Consider the following 16172-nt stretch of genomic DNA (forward strand, 5'->3'; position numbering starts at 1 on the left):
AGACAAGCCCCCAACAGGCTGGTATGAAGAAAGTTAACTCTATTCTAGCCAGACCCAATACATCTTAAATTACTAACGCATTTAAGATATTCAGAAATAGTGTTTTGCTTTAGATATACACAGGTTTATATCTGGACTTTATAATATATACCTAGTTATATTGTTGCCTCTGTTCTTGTACCTGGACTAGAGAGTTGCTTTACTTCAGGGTTCCTTTCTGGCCTGAAAGGCCATGAACTCTGAGCGGCAGAGAAGAATTACATACTGTGGCCTATCTTGGTCACTTACTGCACATGCTTTCAAGAAGTGTTAGGCTTACTGCATTCACATTGTACAGAGCATGCACATATTTTTTTCCCTCCAGTTTGCCTGCCTGGGTCTGATGAACTCCCAAGAAGGAGGATAATCAGGAATGAGCTAGATGAATTGTGGTGGGCTGTAGCTTGAGCACTTCTTTTTGTTATGCTAATAAAACCCAACATTACAGTGTCCTTTAAGCAGGGAGTGATTTGTGTAGCACAGTTACGTTATGCATCATTCCATATTCTTTGCCTAATAGGACTTGCAGGCCCAAGACCGAGCTCATCGAATTGGTCAGCAGAATGAGGTTCGAGTCCTGCGACTGTGCACTGTGAACAGTGTGGAGGAGAAGATACTCGCTGCTGCAAAGTATAAACTGAATGTAGATCAAAAAGTTATTCAGGCTGGAATGTTTGATCAGAAATCTTCAAGCCATGAGCGGAGGGCTTTTCTACAGGCTATATTAGAACATGAAGAAGAAAATGAGGTAAGGCAGTTAAAAACAATCAAAGAGAAGATGTTTCAGTTGGTGCTTGGGAAGCAGCTGTATAACTGGTAGGCGAGAGCGCAGTTTGAGTGCAGCTTGGGACTGCTTGAGACTGCAAGCTATTTTACGGTTTCCTTACAAGAAAACAACTCTATTCCTAAAGGATATTCTCATGAGAACTTGTTGCTGCACTGTTAGATAAAGGCGAGGCCATGCAGGTGGCGTAGTCGCAGGTACCAAGTGGGAGCTGTCTGCAGGCTCCTCTGTTACAACGAGCTATCTGAGTTTATCCTGTGGCCAAGGAATTTGTGCAGCACAACACAGGCCTGAAAGCCATGCTGTACGTGCAGCGCAGCACAGGCCTGGGCCTACTTCCATTAGCTGTTATGTGGATCACTAACTCCTAAATGTGCAACGGTTTCTCGGTCAGGATCTCTACATTCCACCCCTTGATCCACATACAGTTTACCTTTACCAAAGATATATTGTAAGTTACAGATTATATTAATAACGTACGGGCTTCTCAAACCCTAAGTACAAGCCCCAATAGAGCAGACAGCCTGTTCAAGATCCCTAACTCCTCAAATACAATGTCTTCTGCAAGGCTCCCAATACAGCTGTGTAGCATGGGGGAGGATGGGCAGGAGATGGTCTTCAGAGACCCTGCAGAGGCAAAAGCTTGCAAATGATGCAAAGGAGGTACATTTAGAGGCTGTGCTCAGAGGAGCATAAAACCCTGAGCAACCTGGTCCAATCTCATAGCTGACCCTGCTTTGAGGAGGAGGTTGGACTAGATAACCTACTGAGGACCCTTCCAACCCAAATTATCATGTGATCCTAAGACCAGTAGATGGAGACTCCCATGTCAGGGAAGACCTGAAGCTTGTGACTTCTGGCAACAGAAGGAAGACTCCTTCTCTGCCTGCAGATCTGCAATTACAGAACAGGTATAGTGCCCTGGGAACAATTGAGGAGGAACAAGCTCCGTCAAGGGAGGCATCAGAGTCAACTGAGCCTATACCAAGTATCTACTCAGCACTGATGTGACCACATCTGGAGTACTGTGTCCAGTTCTGGGCTCCCAACTACAAGAAAGAAATGGACATACTAGAGCGAGTCCAATAAAGGCCCACTAAGATAATTAAGGGATTGGAGCATCTGACATAAGGAAGAGGCTGAGAGAGCTGAGATTGTTTAGCCTGGAGAAGAGAAGGCTCGGGGGCGGGGAGGATCTTATCAATGTGTGTAAATACCTGATGGGAGGAAGTAAAGAAAATGGAGCCAGACTCTTCTCAGTGACAGGACAACAGGCAATGGGCACAAACTAAAATACAGGAAATTCTGTTTAAACATAAGGAAAAAAACCCCTCTTTTTACTGTGAGGGTGGTCAAACACTAGAACAGGTTGCCCAGAGAGGTTGTGGAGTCTCCGTCCTTGGAGATATTAAAACCCAACTGGATGTGGCCCTGAGGAACCTGCTCTAGTTGACCCTGTTTGGGGGGTGGGGGGTGGGGGTGGGTGTTGGACTAGACAGTCTCCAGAGGTCCCTTCCAACCTCAACTATTCTGTGATTCTGTGATTCTTTAAAGGAGTCTAATTTTCATATCGCCTCCAAACAATTCAGCAAAACAATTAACTATCTTAATTAAGATAACAGTATTTTTGCATGCATAACACACACCTCAGCTTAAACAGAATAACTGCCAGATCCTGATATAATTTCTGTGGCTTAATGAGTTGTCTTAGGTTATTGAAAGGTTTTGTCATCTGTAATTCTTTATTTTAGGCTTTCAAAATACTTAACTACTTTTAATAAAATTTAAGCAAAATTTTTGTGAATATCTGCCAGAATCTTTCCATATTAAAAGAAATTCCTTCAGTAGTCATTAAATCTATTGTATTGAAAGCAGTTAAAACTGTGAAATAACAAAGCTAATACATTTTTTATATTCACTGTGATACAGGTTTGATTTGTACTATTACTTCAGATGTTCATACAATTCTTTCCAGTGTGACATATATTAAAAGCAATGTTGCTGCTCCCTATCATTCAGTTACAAACATGCCTTTTTGTAGGATTGGAACCTCTCTGAAAATGCATTCTAGGAATGCTCCCAAAGAGGGTACTGAAGATGTCATCAGTTAAAACTTAGCTTAATATGTGATATGTTGCATCAGTATTATTTGTTGTATACTTCTCACAATTTTCACTTGCATTTTTTAGTAGACTACATTAAAAATTACACATGCTTTCTCTCTTCTAGCTCTGCACATTTCTGGGTTTAGAGAAAAATATGATAAAATTGAAGGAAAAAGTATTATTGAGTAATTCAAGATGATAGTAAATGCACACACATTGAGAGGAAGAGAGAGAGTTTCACTAGTCCAGAATCCAAATATTTTGGACTTCTTGTATTCTTTTGCAGGATTTTGGGGGCAGTTTTTAATAGTTTACTTAATGAAGGCTTTTTATGCATGTGATTTTTTCATTAAATTCATTCATTTTCGTTCATTCGTTTTTTCATTTTCATTTAGGGTCGGTGGTTTTTTTTAACTCTCAAATTTCTTCTATTCCACTCCACTTCTTATTTTCATTTCTTCCCATACACACACGCGTTCAAGTATATGCACGCCCACAAAATATGTAATGAGTTTTTTTAAAAAAAGAACAGCTAGCTTTTTCCAAATATTGAATGTATGAAATATTGGTGGGGAGGGGAACCAACAGTTCCAGAGCTTATGCCACCAGAACACTGTGTCAGAACACTATCACTTTTCCAACTGCTTATTTCATGTTTGAATTACAAATTACATGAGTATTTAGTGAGAGCTGAAGTGGTAATCATACTTTTTTTCTTGAAGTGCAGAAATCTTACCAATGGAGGGAAAATGGGATGTATAGATATAGATGCAGGCTTCTTTTGATTATTTTGAAAATAAAAGACTGTAGGAAGTTAATTTTGAGGTACTATATACTGCATTCTACTCCACCTCCATTTTAGTGAGTACAAAACATTTATTGTCATGTAAAACCCTTAACTGTAGGTTTACAATATACTGTGACACAGATTCAGTAAATGTTTTAAGGTTTTTATGTGGGAACCACACTAAAGTTTGTAGCTTTGATTTACCTGTCCTGTTATGAAATTTAAAATGCCATGTACTTTCAAAATAGTTGCTGTATTTGGAGAGAGGAACTGAGCATTATGGAGCCTGATCATGTTAAAAATGGGCACCGTAGCTCTTCAACATTTATGTTTTCAGCTGAATCCTAGAGTTTTGGTTTATTTTGCCAATGAATGTTTTTGATTTTATGAAATAACTTTTTGTCAAAAAGACGGATCTTCACCAGACCCACTTCTTAGGGAAGTCTGCTGCCTCCCTGGGGCCCGGGTTAAAGATGTTACGAGAAAGCTTCCTACCCTGGTACAGCCCTTGGATTATTATCCATTATTGCTTTTTCATGTAGGCAGCGATGAAGTTGCAATAAAAGTCCAAGGGCAATCAAAAGAGACTTCAGGGCCTTGAAGACGACTGGTTAAGGGATCAGGAGCACAAGTAGTGTTTTCCTTTATCCTTCCAGTTGCAGGGAATGTTGTTGGAAGAAACAGGAAGGCCCAGCTGATCAATACCTGGCTCCGTGACTGGTGTCACCGGCAGAATTTTGGGTTTTTTGATCATGGGTCGGTCTACATGACACCAGGCTTGCTGGCGACAGATGGGGTACACCTGTCTCAAAGGGGGAAAAGGATCCTTGTGCAGGAGTTAGCAGGGCTCATTGAAAGAGCTTTAAACTAGATTTGAAGGGGAAAGGGATAAAAACCAGGCTCGCTAGTGATAAGCCATGGGATGGCACGCCAGTGTTTGAGGGACGGTGTGCTAGCGAGGTCCTTCGGTCTGCTCCATGATGTGCTGAGTACACTGGAGCACATTTGAAATGTCTTTATACTAATGTGCACAGCATGAGGAATAAACAAGAGGAGCTAGAAGCTTTGGCTCAGTCCCAGAGCTACGACATCATTGGCATAAGCAAAACCTGGTGGGATGAGTCCTGTGACTGGTGTGCCGTGATGGACAGTTATAGGCTCTTCAGGAGGGATAGGCAGGGCAGGCGAGGCGGTGGGGGTGGCACTGTATGTAAGAGAGGGGTTGGATTGTATGGTGTTTGCAGTTGGCGATGACATGGTTGAGAGCCTCTGGGTAAGGATTAAGGGGAAAGCAAATAAAGCGGATGTTGTTGTGGGAGTCTACTATCGACCACCCAGCCAGGACAATTACATCAATGAATTATTCTACAAGAAATTAAGGGATATCTCTAGATCAGCTGCCCTTGTCCTTATGGGTGATTTTAACTTCCCAGACGTCAACTGGGAATATCATACAGCAGACACAAACAGGTCCAGGAAATTCCTGAAGCACGTTGAAGATAGATGATAACTTCTTGGTGCAGGTACTAAGGGAGCCGACTAGGAAAGGTGCCCTCCTAGATTTGTTGTTTGTAAACAGAGAGAGACTCGTGGGCAAAGTGGTGATTGGTGGCTGTCTTGGTCACAGTGACCACGAAGTAGTTGAGTTTCAAATTGCTGGCGATAGGAGAAAAACTGCCAGCAAAACTTCGACCCTGGATGTGGGGAGAGCAGACTCCAGGCTGGTGAAGGAGCTAGTTAGTAAGGTCCCCTGGGAATCTGCTTTTGAAGGTATTGGGGTCCATGAATGCTGGTCACTTTTTAAGAGCCATCTCTTAAGAGCGCAGGAGCAGGCAATTCCAAAGTGTCGGAAGTCAAGCCAGCGGGGCAGAAGGCTGGCTTGGCTGAGCAGGGATCTTCTTCTAGAACTTAGGTGGAAAAGGAAAGTGTACGGACATTGGAAGCAAGGACAGGCAACACGGGAGGACTACAGAGATGCTGTTTGCCGCTGTAGGGAGAAAATTCACACGGCCAAAGCTCAATTAGAGTTCAAGCTGGCCGGCACTGTGAAGGACAACAACAAGGGCTTTTTAAAATATGTTAATAGCAAAAGGAGAATCAGAGATAACATTAGTCCATTGCTTGACGGGGTCGGTCACCTCAGAAATAGGGACATAGACAAAGCAGAGATGTTTAATGCCTTCTTCGCCTCTGTCTTCAACACTGATGATGGGCCCTGGGACCCCCGGAGCCCTGTGTTGGAAGACTGTGACTGGGGGGATGATAAACTCCCAGCCGACTCTGAAGTTGTTTGAGACTCACTGCTCCAGCTGGATGCACATAAGTCTATGGGGCCCAATGGGATTCATCCCAGGGTACTGAAAGAGCTGGCCGATGTTATCGTGGGACCTCTCTCCATTATTTTTCAATGGCCTTGGGAGTCTGGAGAGGTCCCAGTCGACTGGGAGCTGGCAAATGTTGTCCCAATTTTCAAGAAGGGTAAGAAGGAAGACCCTGGTAATTACAGGCCTGTCAGTCTCACTTTAGTGCCTGGTAAAATTATGGAGAAGGTTATTCTGGGAGTTATTGAAAGATACTTGAGAGACAACGCAGTCACTGGTTATAGCCAACATGGGTTCACGAGGGGAAAGTCCTGCTTAACCAACTTAATTTCCTTTTATGACAAGGTCTCCCATCTAGTTGACCAAGGGAAGCCAGTAGATGTGGGTTTTTTGGATTTTAGAAAAGCTTTTGATACTGTGTCTCAGTATCCTTCTGGACAAAACGTCCAGCATACAGCTAGACAATACATTGGGTGAACAATTGGCTGGTGGGTTGAGCTCAAAGAGTTATAGTAAATGGGGTTATATCAGGCTGGCAGACAGTTACCAGTGGGCTTCCCCAGGGCTCAACTTTAGGGCCAGTGCTCTTTTATGTTTTTATAAATGATCTGGATGCAGGAATCGAATGTACATTAAGTAAGTTTGCTGATTATACTAAACTAGGAGGAGCTGTGGACTCCCTTGAGGGTAGAGAGGCCTTACAGAGAGATCTGGATAGACTAGAGAGCTGGGCAATCACCAACCATATGAAATTTAACAAGAGCAAGTGCCAGATTCTCCACCTGGGACAGGGCAATCCTGGTTATATGTACAAATTGGGGGAGGAGAGGCTGGAGAGCAGCCCTGTGGAAAGAGATCTGGGGGTTTGGGTTGATGGCAAGTTAAATATGAGTCAACAGTGTGCCCTGGCAGCCAAAAGGGCCAACCATGTTCTGGGGTGCATCAAGCACAGCATAGCTAGCTGGTTGAGGGAGGTGATTGTCCCACTCTACACTGCACTGGTGCAGCCCCACCTTGAGTACTGTGTGCAGTTTTGGGTGCCTCAATATAAGAAGGACATCAAACTATTAGAGTGTGTCCAGAGGAGGGCAACCAAGATGGTGACAGGTCTTGAGGGTGAGACTTATGAGGAACAGCTGAGGTCACTTGGTTTGTTCAGCTTGGAGAAGAGAAGGCTGAGGGGTGACCTCATCGCAGTCTACAACTTCCCTCAAGAGGGGCAGCGGAGGGGGAGGTGCTGATCTCCTCTCTCTGGTGACCAGCGATAGGGCACGAGGAAATGGAATGAAGCTGCGTCAGGGGAAGTTGAGGTTGGACCTTAGGAAAAGGTTCTTCACTGAGAGGGTGGTTGGTCACTGGAAGAGGCTCCCCAGGGAAGTGGCCACAGCACCAAGCCTGTCAGAGTTCAAGGAGCATCTGGATGATGCTCTTAGTCATATGGTTTAGTTTTAGGTAGTCCTGCAGGAGCAGGGAGTTGGACTCAATGATTCTTATGGGTCCCTTCTGACTCGAGATATTCTATGATTCTATGATTCATATCTCACTTTGTGAGTGGACAGTGGTCTACAGAAATATTGATTGTGCAGGCTTTGTTTCTAGGGATTTTTTTTTCAGGATTGTTTTCCTTCCTTCTGCTTTGACAGTAAAGACCTCATAGCGTAGAATGCTATTACTGGGGGAGTGCTGTAGAGCAGCAGAAGGGAAATGTGTATGTTTTAACTGAAAAACAAGCTGACAACTAACTGTGCTTGTGACCCTGAAAAAAACATGAACCAAATTTTCCTGGTTGCATGTTTGCTCACTTCCTCATTCTCAATATATGAAAGTGATAAGAAGTCCTAATTGTCTGTTTGATTAAGTCTATTTTGTGTTACTTCTGAATCAATGGACAGCAAGGCACTTTCAAATTTTTAGTTTTCATTTGAGCGTTTCACACTCCTTTTGAGATATCAGTGCAACAGTGGCTCAGTGCAAATGGTTGCCTCACTTTGGACATTGCTTTGTATTTTTCTAATGCCTTTTTCTATTTAAATAGGAAGAAGATGAAGTTCCTGATGATGAGACTCTGAATCAGATGATTGCTCGGCGTGAAGAGGAGTTTGATCTCTTCATGGTAAGGGCATTGTGATGATAAGTAGTTGCCGTGGTTTAACCCCAGTCGGCAACTAAGCACCACACAGCTGCTCGCTCCCCCTCCCCCCTCCCAGGGAGGTGGGGGAGAGAATCAGAAAAGCACAAATAAAAAAAACTTGTGGGCTGAGATAAGAACAGTTTAATAATTGAAATATAATAATAATAATAATAATAATAACAATAATAATAATGTAATGAAAAGGAAAATAACAAGAGAGAGAGGAACAAAACCCAAGGAAAATAAAAAAAACCAAGTGATGCAACCGCTCACCACCCGCTGACCAATGCCCAGTCAGTTCCCAAGCAGCGATTGCTGCCCCCCGGCCGAGTCCCCCCAGTTTATATACTGAGCATGAGGTCATATGGTATGGAATAGCCCTTTGGTCAGTTTGGATCAACTATCTTGGCTGTGCCCCCTCCCAGCTTCTTGTGCACCTGGTAGAGCATGGGAAGCTGAAAAGTCCTTGACCAGCGTAAACGTTACTTAGCAACAACTAAAACATCAGGGTGTTATCAACATTATTCTCATCCTAAATCCCAAACACAGCACTATACCAGCTACTAGGAAGAAAATTAATTCTATCCCAGCCAATACCAGGACAGTAGTATATCTTCTCTAGCCTTTTTAACACTTTTGTTTTGCTAAAGGTGTTATCCTTCTGTGATTCAAATGTTGGATTATTATTGTGGGAGGGAAAGGCTTCATTTACTCACATTGTTCATCTGGGAAAAGGAAAGAATGTAAACAGAGAACAGCATCCTCACATGACAAACAAAATGCAGAAATCCCTGCTGAGTGGTACAGTGGAACACTGTCCATCCAGAGGATTCATAGGTGGTTTGATGGATTTAGACAGTGCAAAACTGATGATCACTGCTTGTCATTCTAATCCTACAGCATTTTTTTTTTATGACTCCTTGCTTCTTGTACTCACATTAGTATTAGCTAGGGCAAGTACAGGTATTTAACAAAATAGTAAGATAGGAGATTGATGGTGCTGTTTTCCTTTAGGAATTAGTTGGGTTTGCTGAGGATTATGTCAAGGGCTCAGTTAGCTGTGTTTCTGCTACTAAAACTTTTGAACAGTTCTTAAAGCACACATAGATGACAGTGGTTCAAATGCCAGCAATCTATCTGTATTAGTACTTCCCTTGTTGTTAGCATTGATGGAATAATTATTAAAACATCAGTGTAGGTAATTGGCCTTTTGGCAAGTATCCAATGTGAGGATTGCTGGAGGACCTATCAAAATCAGTCCCTTATATTGATACAGCCACAGGAGCACACTTAAATAAATGTTGAAGGGAAACCGCTGTCCCCTATCTTTCTGCACTGGTGGGAGCAGGTTGATCTGTTCTCTGAAGTGAAGCAACACAGGTACTCTCACATATGCATAAACATGCAAGTATATCAGGAAGTATCCATGGAGTCAATTGTTAATAGGAACCCCAGATATTACATTCTCACACCATCTCATTCTATAAAACATAGTCTTTGTACAGCTATGCAAGTTACAAAACTTCAGGTGGAGAGCTGGCAAAGGCCATGTTCCCTTATATGGCAGTGTATTATGTTGAAGTGCCAGTCTAGTCCTTTAGATGCTAAGTTTTATTTAAGGAGTTAAGTTTTTCTCAGACAGCATTAAAGACTTGATGCACTGGAAGAGAATGCTTGCAGGGATCTCTATAATTTTAAAATTTCCCTCAATATAATTCAGATGTAAGGAGATTGGCAGGCCAGAAATCAATAGATGATAATTTGATCCATAACTGAAAGGAATAGTTGCAGCCAAATGTCTCCTTCCTGGCCTCCATCAAAGATGCTTGCTTCTGCACACTGTGTGGAATTTCCAGCTATTGCTATATCCAATCTCACTAACTGAATGTGGAGGATAGATACACAGTGACTGATGTGAATGCTGTTGTGTCACATATCAGGGCTGAAAATGAAGTATCCGGAGTTCACTGTGCTGTATAAATAGATTTGCTGCCTGAAAGAGCATCTTAGTGCTAGATCAAGAAAGAACAAACCAAAGTATGGATTGAAACTCATTGTTTAACTGAAGACTATTTAGAGAGAAAGATACAAAGAAAAGTAGATCTAAATGGAAGAAGTGCATCATTGGCTGTGCTTATTAAATCATGATACTCATTTATCACTCCCATCCACTAATTATGCAAAGGTTCTTCTTGAAATAGGGTTAGTAAATTTCCATTTTCCAAGATGTCAATCAGTTGTTCTTGCAAACTAATCGGAAGGTGTTGCATTTTTATGTTTTTAACAAATGGGTTCAAAACCCACTGAAACTCTTCATTTGGAAGATTTCTAAACAGGTTAGGAAATTCTGCTTCCAAGTTTTTTAAGTGTACGGATACGAGAGTTTTTATAGGTGATGCATCATTTTCAGCAACAAAGTCACATAATGATGGAAACATTTCCAAAAAGCCATTTTCAAAATGCTCTCTCCATAGCATGAGTTTCTTTTGAAAAGCAGTTACTTTCTCACGCCTTGTTCAAATGTCACCTTCACCTTGAAGGGACACATAAAGTGTGTTTATTTTTTAAAAAATAAGTGCTAGGTAGCATACTAGTGGCAGCCACTTGTCATCACAGAAAAGGTCAGCAAATTTGGAACACTTGTCTTTTTGTGCAAGAAAAATGCGTAACTCATTTTTAAGTTCAACAACTCTTTTAAACACTTTGCCATGAGATAACCAGCGAACCTCTGTGTGGTACAAAAGATTTCCATGGTCACTCCCCATCTCATTACAAAATATTGTAAAGATTCTATAATTTACAGGTCTTGTTTTTATAAAATTAACCATACCAATGACATCATGTAGCACTTTGTGCAGTTCTGGCTCCAACATCTTTGCTGCAATAGCTTGCCTATGAATGATGCAGTGAATGAGTTCCACATGTGGTGCTATCTCTGTAACCTTATCCCGGAATCCTTTTTTTAATTCCAGTCAAAGCAGCCATTCCATCAGTGGTTACACTTACACAGTTTTTCCACAAAGCATTGTTTTTTATTAAAGAAGTCATTTACTGTTGAGAATATATCTTCTCCAGTGCATCTTTCCTTTAGTGACTCACAAAAAAGTAGTTCTTCGTGTATTTCATTCTTGAAACAGAATCTAGCAAATACCATAAGCTGAGACACGTTAGAAACATCTGTACTTTCATCCAACTGCATAGCAACCCTCCCACACTGCGTAATTTGTTCTAATACTTGTTTCTTCAAATCTTCAAAATGTTTTCTATGCATCTTCCAATGGCATTTGCTGACAAAGGAATGCATTTTAGTTTGTCGCCATATTGTTTTCTGTGTACTATTTCAGCCATTTTTACCGCGGCAGGAAGAACAAGTGTTTCCCCCAATGGTATGTGGGACTATCACATGACTTGAAATATCTCTGAAAAAACTGTAGAGGTTTGTCTTCATGTTCTGGATGTTTAGCTTTTAAATGTCTTGCTAATCGTGATGGCTTCATACTATCATTAGCTAATATCTCAAGGCACAATATACACTTAGGGCGAGGTTCAACATTGATGATAGTGGATGTAAATCCATATTTCAAATAGTCTTCTTGATAATTTTGAATTTCTTTGGCCAGCTTCTTATTAGATCGTCATTGTTTTTACCTTGTAATGTGTCTGACAAAGAGTACTCCTACTAGAAGTTTCAGCTCTGCCATTTTCTTGTAGTTTGCTTGTTCTCGCATTATTAGTATTATCTTCAATCTGCAGTTTCTTTGCAGGAATCTTTTTAAGCCACACGTCCATTCTGTGAGGGTTAGTTTAGTTAAAACTAGATAATATAATCTGTAAATCCACTTAACCCAGCACACGTAAACTGCAATATATCGCAATATGCTGAAAGCGAACAAATGAATGAGGGTGCCACTGTGAACCCCTCCGTGTTGTGGAACACCCACCCATTCTTCCCCTAGGACACCTTGCATACAGCACCTGACACATAACTGTCTGACATACAGACCGAGTGAGTGCGCCAATGTCGATCTGTATATTAGATATTAGTAAAGGTTAATTTCTTTCTTAAAATTTTAGATAAATAAATATAAGTAGAAGTTCTGATCTTTTCTTCCCGCACCCCAATGGATCGTCGTGCACATCCCCTGGGGTGCGGGCACCCCACTTTGGAGACCACTGGAGTAGACAAAAACCAGATTGAGAAGTGACTGTTTCAATGTCCTATGCAAAGCTATTTCAACATTACTTAGTAGTGTGCTTCAACGAGTGTTACATTTCCTTTTAAAACTGATAAATAAAAAGGAAAACTTGAAAGTAATTTTTAATGCTATTTTTATCCTAAATAAAGATTCTCAGTCTAAAAACTACCATTAAAGTCAAATTCTAGGCCTCCCACTAAAATGGCAGCTGATGCTCTAGTTGTGCTAATTTAGTTTTTCTTCCTGAAGCCAAAACAGCAATACAGCATGTGGTGGGTGTCCCGTCCCACTCGGTGGGTTGCGAGATGGGTGAATATTTTTGATTCCCCGACGGTTTGTGTACCAACAAAGGCTGATCTCTGCTCGGCAGAGCCGCGGGGTCAGTAGAGTCATGACAATGACTCAGAGTAACAGTCTGGCCAGCATCTTTATTAACTGGCGAATTCAACAAACGGACAAACTTAACAAACTGGCAAGCTCAACGAACGAACAGAGGCGATTTGGCAATGGAGCTATTTTCCGGGCAACCCGTCACAATTTATCCCAAACTTACATATATTGGAAGAGTAGAGGAAGAGAGAAGCGAGAAAAGGAAAGGAAAAGAGAGGAGGAAAGAGAAAGAAAAAGTATCACCACCCTTGGATCCCGCGATGACGATGACAGGCATGGCAATCCTCTGGTGATGGGCACGCACATGGTTCCCTGGAGGGCGTGTCTTTTATACTCTAATCCCCGCCTCTAGGTACGCCCCTTGAGGACTTACATGGTTCTTGTTCTAGAAAGTTCTCAATCTTCTGCGCAGGCACTGGGGGAGGGGGGTGGTCGCGAGGGGTCTCTCGGGTGGTCGCAAGCCCCTTCCTCAGATAAACTCTGTGTGACCTCTGGCCATACATGGTAAGGTCCGTCGGAACCCGGAACCGCGCATCCTCCGAGGCGCTCCCCACGTCCTGCTCCCGCTCTCCCCCACACCGACCTGCCGTCGCCATGGAAATAGCGCCTCGCCTCGCCACAATGTTTGAGACATTAACTCTTTCAGTCTCTCATAGTGGGTTGACTCTGGCTCCTCATGGGTCGAGATAAAGACAGTTTAATAAGCGAAGGAAAGAGGAAGAAGAAATAAAAGAAAAAAACAAAACAAGTGATACAAAGACAATCACTCACCACCTCCCACAAGTAGACCAGAGGCAGTGTGTTGTGTTGAGTTATTGGGCACCAAAGCCAACTCAGGTTGGGTCACTGCTGTACTTGCACAGTTTCTTGTGAGGCTCAGGTTGGTTCAGGTGATTGTAGTACTGCTGTAGTACTTCCTATAATCAACTCAAACCATGGGTTATTTTCCCCTAAGGTTAAATCTCCTTGAGGTACATGCCGGATTTCCCCATCCTCCCACGTTATCCACCAAGTACACCCAGGTCCTTGAACAAAAGCAATCCCACAAACAGATTTGCCTTTTCCTGATGGAGGAGCAACCCATGCTGTCTTTCCCAGACAGTTCCCTACACACACTACGGGGACCTTATCTCCTTCTATAGCACATAAGGGTTTTGTTTGGGCAGGGCCGGGTCAGTCATCTGATCCCCTGGTGTTAACCAGCCAAGTGACTTCTGCTAAATTTGCATCTCCAGTGCTTGTATGTCCTAGTGCCCAGACTATCAGTATAGTCTTTAACAGTCCATTGTATCGTTCAATCTTTCTGCAGGCTGGCGCGTGATAGGTAATGTGGTACACCCAACTAGTGCCGTGTTTCTTGGCCCAGGTGCTTATGTAGTTATTTTGGAAATGAGTCCCGTTGTCTGAGGCAGTTCTTTCTGGGGTGTCATGCCACCACAGAACTTGCTTTTCAAGGCCCAGGATGGTGTTTCGGGCAGTGGTATGTGTTACAGGGTAAGTTTCCAACTATCTGGTGGTCGCCTCCACCATTGTAAGCACGTGATGCTTGCCTCAGCGGGTCCGTGGTGGTGTGATATAATTGATCTGCCAGGCCTCCCCATATTGATATCCCAGCCACCATCTGCTGTACCAGAGAGGCTTTACTCACTTGGCTCGCTTGATTATGATACATTTTCGCATTCCATGGGTAACCTGTGCAATGGCTTCAGTGGTCAAGACCACCCCTCGATCACGAGCCCATCTGTTGGTTGCATCTCTCCCTAGATGTCCCAATGTTTCATGGGCCCACTGAGCTACGAATAGCTCACCCTTATGCTCCCAGTCCAGGTCCACCTGAGCCACTTCAGTTCTGGCAGCCTGGTCTTCCTGCTCTTTGTTTGAATGTTCTTCGGTTGTGCTGCTCTTCAACATGTGAGCATCTACATGACATACCTTTACAGCAGTATTTTCTACCCAAACAGCGATGTCTTGCCGCAGTGCAGCAGCCCAGAGGGGTTTACCTCTGCAGTTGGTCCATTGCCATTGCTGTAGCCATCCCTACAGGGCATTTGCCACCATCCATGAATCAATACAAAGTACTGGCCACTTTTCTCATTCAGCAATCTCTAGGGCCAGCTGGATGGCTTTCACTTCGGCAAACTGACTCGACTTGCCTTCTCCTGTCACAGTTTCTGCAACTTGTCGTGTGGGACTCCACACAGCAGCTTTCCAGTTCTGATGGTTTCCCCCAATATGACAGGCCCCATCAGTAAACAGAGCATATAGCTTCTCGTTTTCTGGTAATTTATTATACAGTGGGGCCTCTTGGGCATGAGTCACCTCCTTGGGCAATGATCCAAAATCTCTGTCTTCTGGCCAGTCCATGATCTCTTCCAGGATTCCTGGGCAGCTGGGGTTCCCCATTCAGGCCCACTGTGTGATCAGTTCAATCCCCATAGCATCAGGTGCATGATGGGTAGAGGGGGCCCTTCCTTTGAACAACCAGTACAGCACAGGCAATTGTGGTGCCAGGAGGAGCTGTGCTTCTGTACCAACTATTTCTGAAGCAGCTCGAACCCCTTCATATGCTGCCAATATCTCTTTTTCAGTTGGAGTATAGCGGGCCTCGGATCCTCTATATCCCCAGCTCCAAAACCCTAGAGGTCAACCTCAAGTTTCTCCTGGTGTTTTCTGGCAGAGGCTCCAGGTGAGGCCATGCTCCCTGGCTGCAGTGTAGAGCACATTCTAAACATCTGGTCCTGTCTGGACTGGCCCAAGAGCTACCTCACAAATTATCTCCTGTTGGATCTGTTGGAAGGCATGCTGCTGCTCAGGACCCCACTCAAAACAGTTCTTCTTTTGGATCACTCATTGAGAGGATGCACAAGCTGACTGTAACCCAGAATATGCATTCTCCAGAATCCCACAGCGCCTAGAAAAGCATGTGTTGCTTTTTTGTTAGCTGGTGGGGACATGGCTGTTATCTTATTGATCACATCCATTGGGATGCGACGGTGTCCATCTTGCCATTTTATTCCCCAAAAATGGATATCTCATGCAGGTTCTTTGACCATGCTTTGTTTTATGGTAAAACCAGCTTTCAGAAGAATCTGGATTATTCTTTTCCCTTTCTCAAACACTTCTTCCTCTCTGTTGCCCCACACGATGATGTCATCAATGTACTGCAGGTGTTCAGGGGCTTCTCCCTGTTCCAGTGCAGTCTGTATCAGTCCATGGCAAATGGTAGGGCTGTGCTTCTACCCCTGGGGCAGTCGATTCCAGGTGTATTGGACGCCCCTCCAAGTGAAAGCAAAATAAGGCTTACACTCTGCTGCCAAGGGGATCAAGAAGAGCACACTGGCAATTTCAGTTGTGGCATACCACTTTGCAGCCTTCGATTCCAGGTGTATTGGACACCCCTCCAAGTGAAAGCAAAATAA

General features: G+C 43.2%; 1 protein-coding gene across 8 annotated transcripts in view; it reads left to right on the forward strand.

Moving 5' to 3' along the window:
- The window catches only part of LOC140650456 (probable global transcription activator SNF2L2), a 180946-nt gene that overhangs the window by 102854 nt on the left and 61920 nt on the right, over positions 1-16172 (forward strand). For all 8 annotated transcript variants that reach the window (XM_072858700.1, XM_072858698.1, XM_072858701.1 and 5 more), the window contains 2 exons: positions 560-787; positions 8072-8149. In XM_072858700.1, the coding sequence (XP_072714801.1) occupies positions 560-787; positions 8072-8149 (306 nt within the window). The remainder of the gene's footprint in view (positions 1-559; positions 788-8071; positions 8150-16172) is intronic.

The sequence above is a fragment of the Ciconia boyciana genome, chromosome 4 (genome assembly GCF_034638445.1).
Source record: "Ciconia boyciana chromosome 4, ASM3463844v1, whole genome shotgun sequence".
Taxonomy (NCBI): domain Eukaryota; kingdom Metazoa; phylum Chordata; class Aves; order Ciconiiformes; family Ciconiidae; genus Ciconia; species Ciconia boyciana.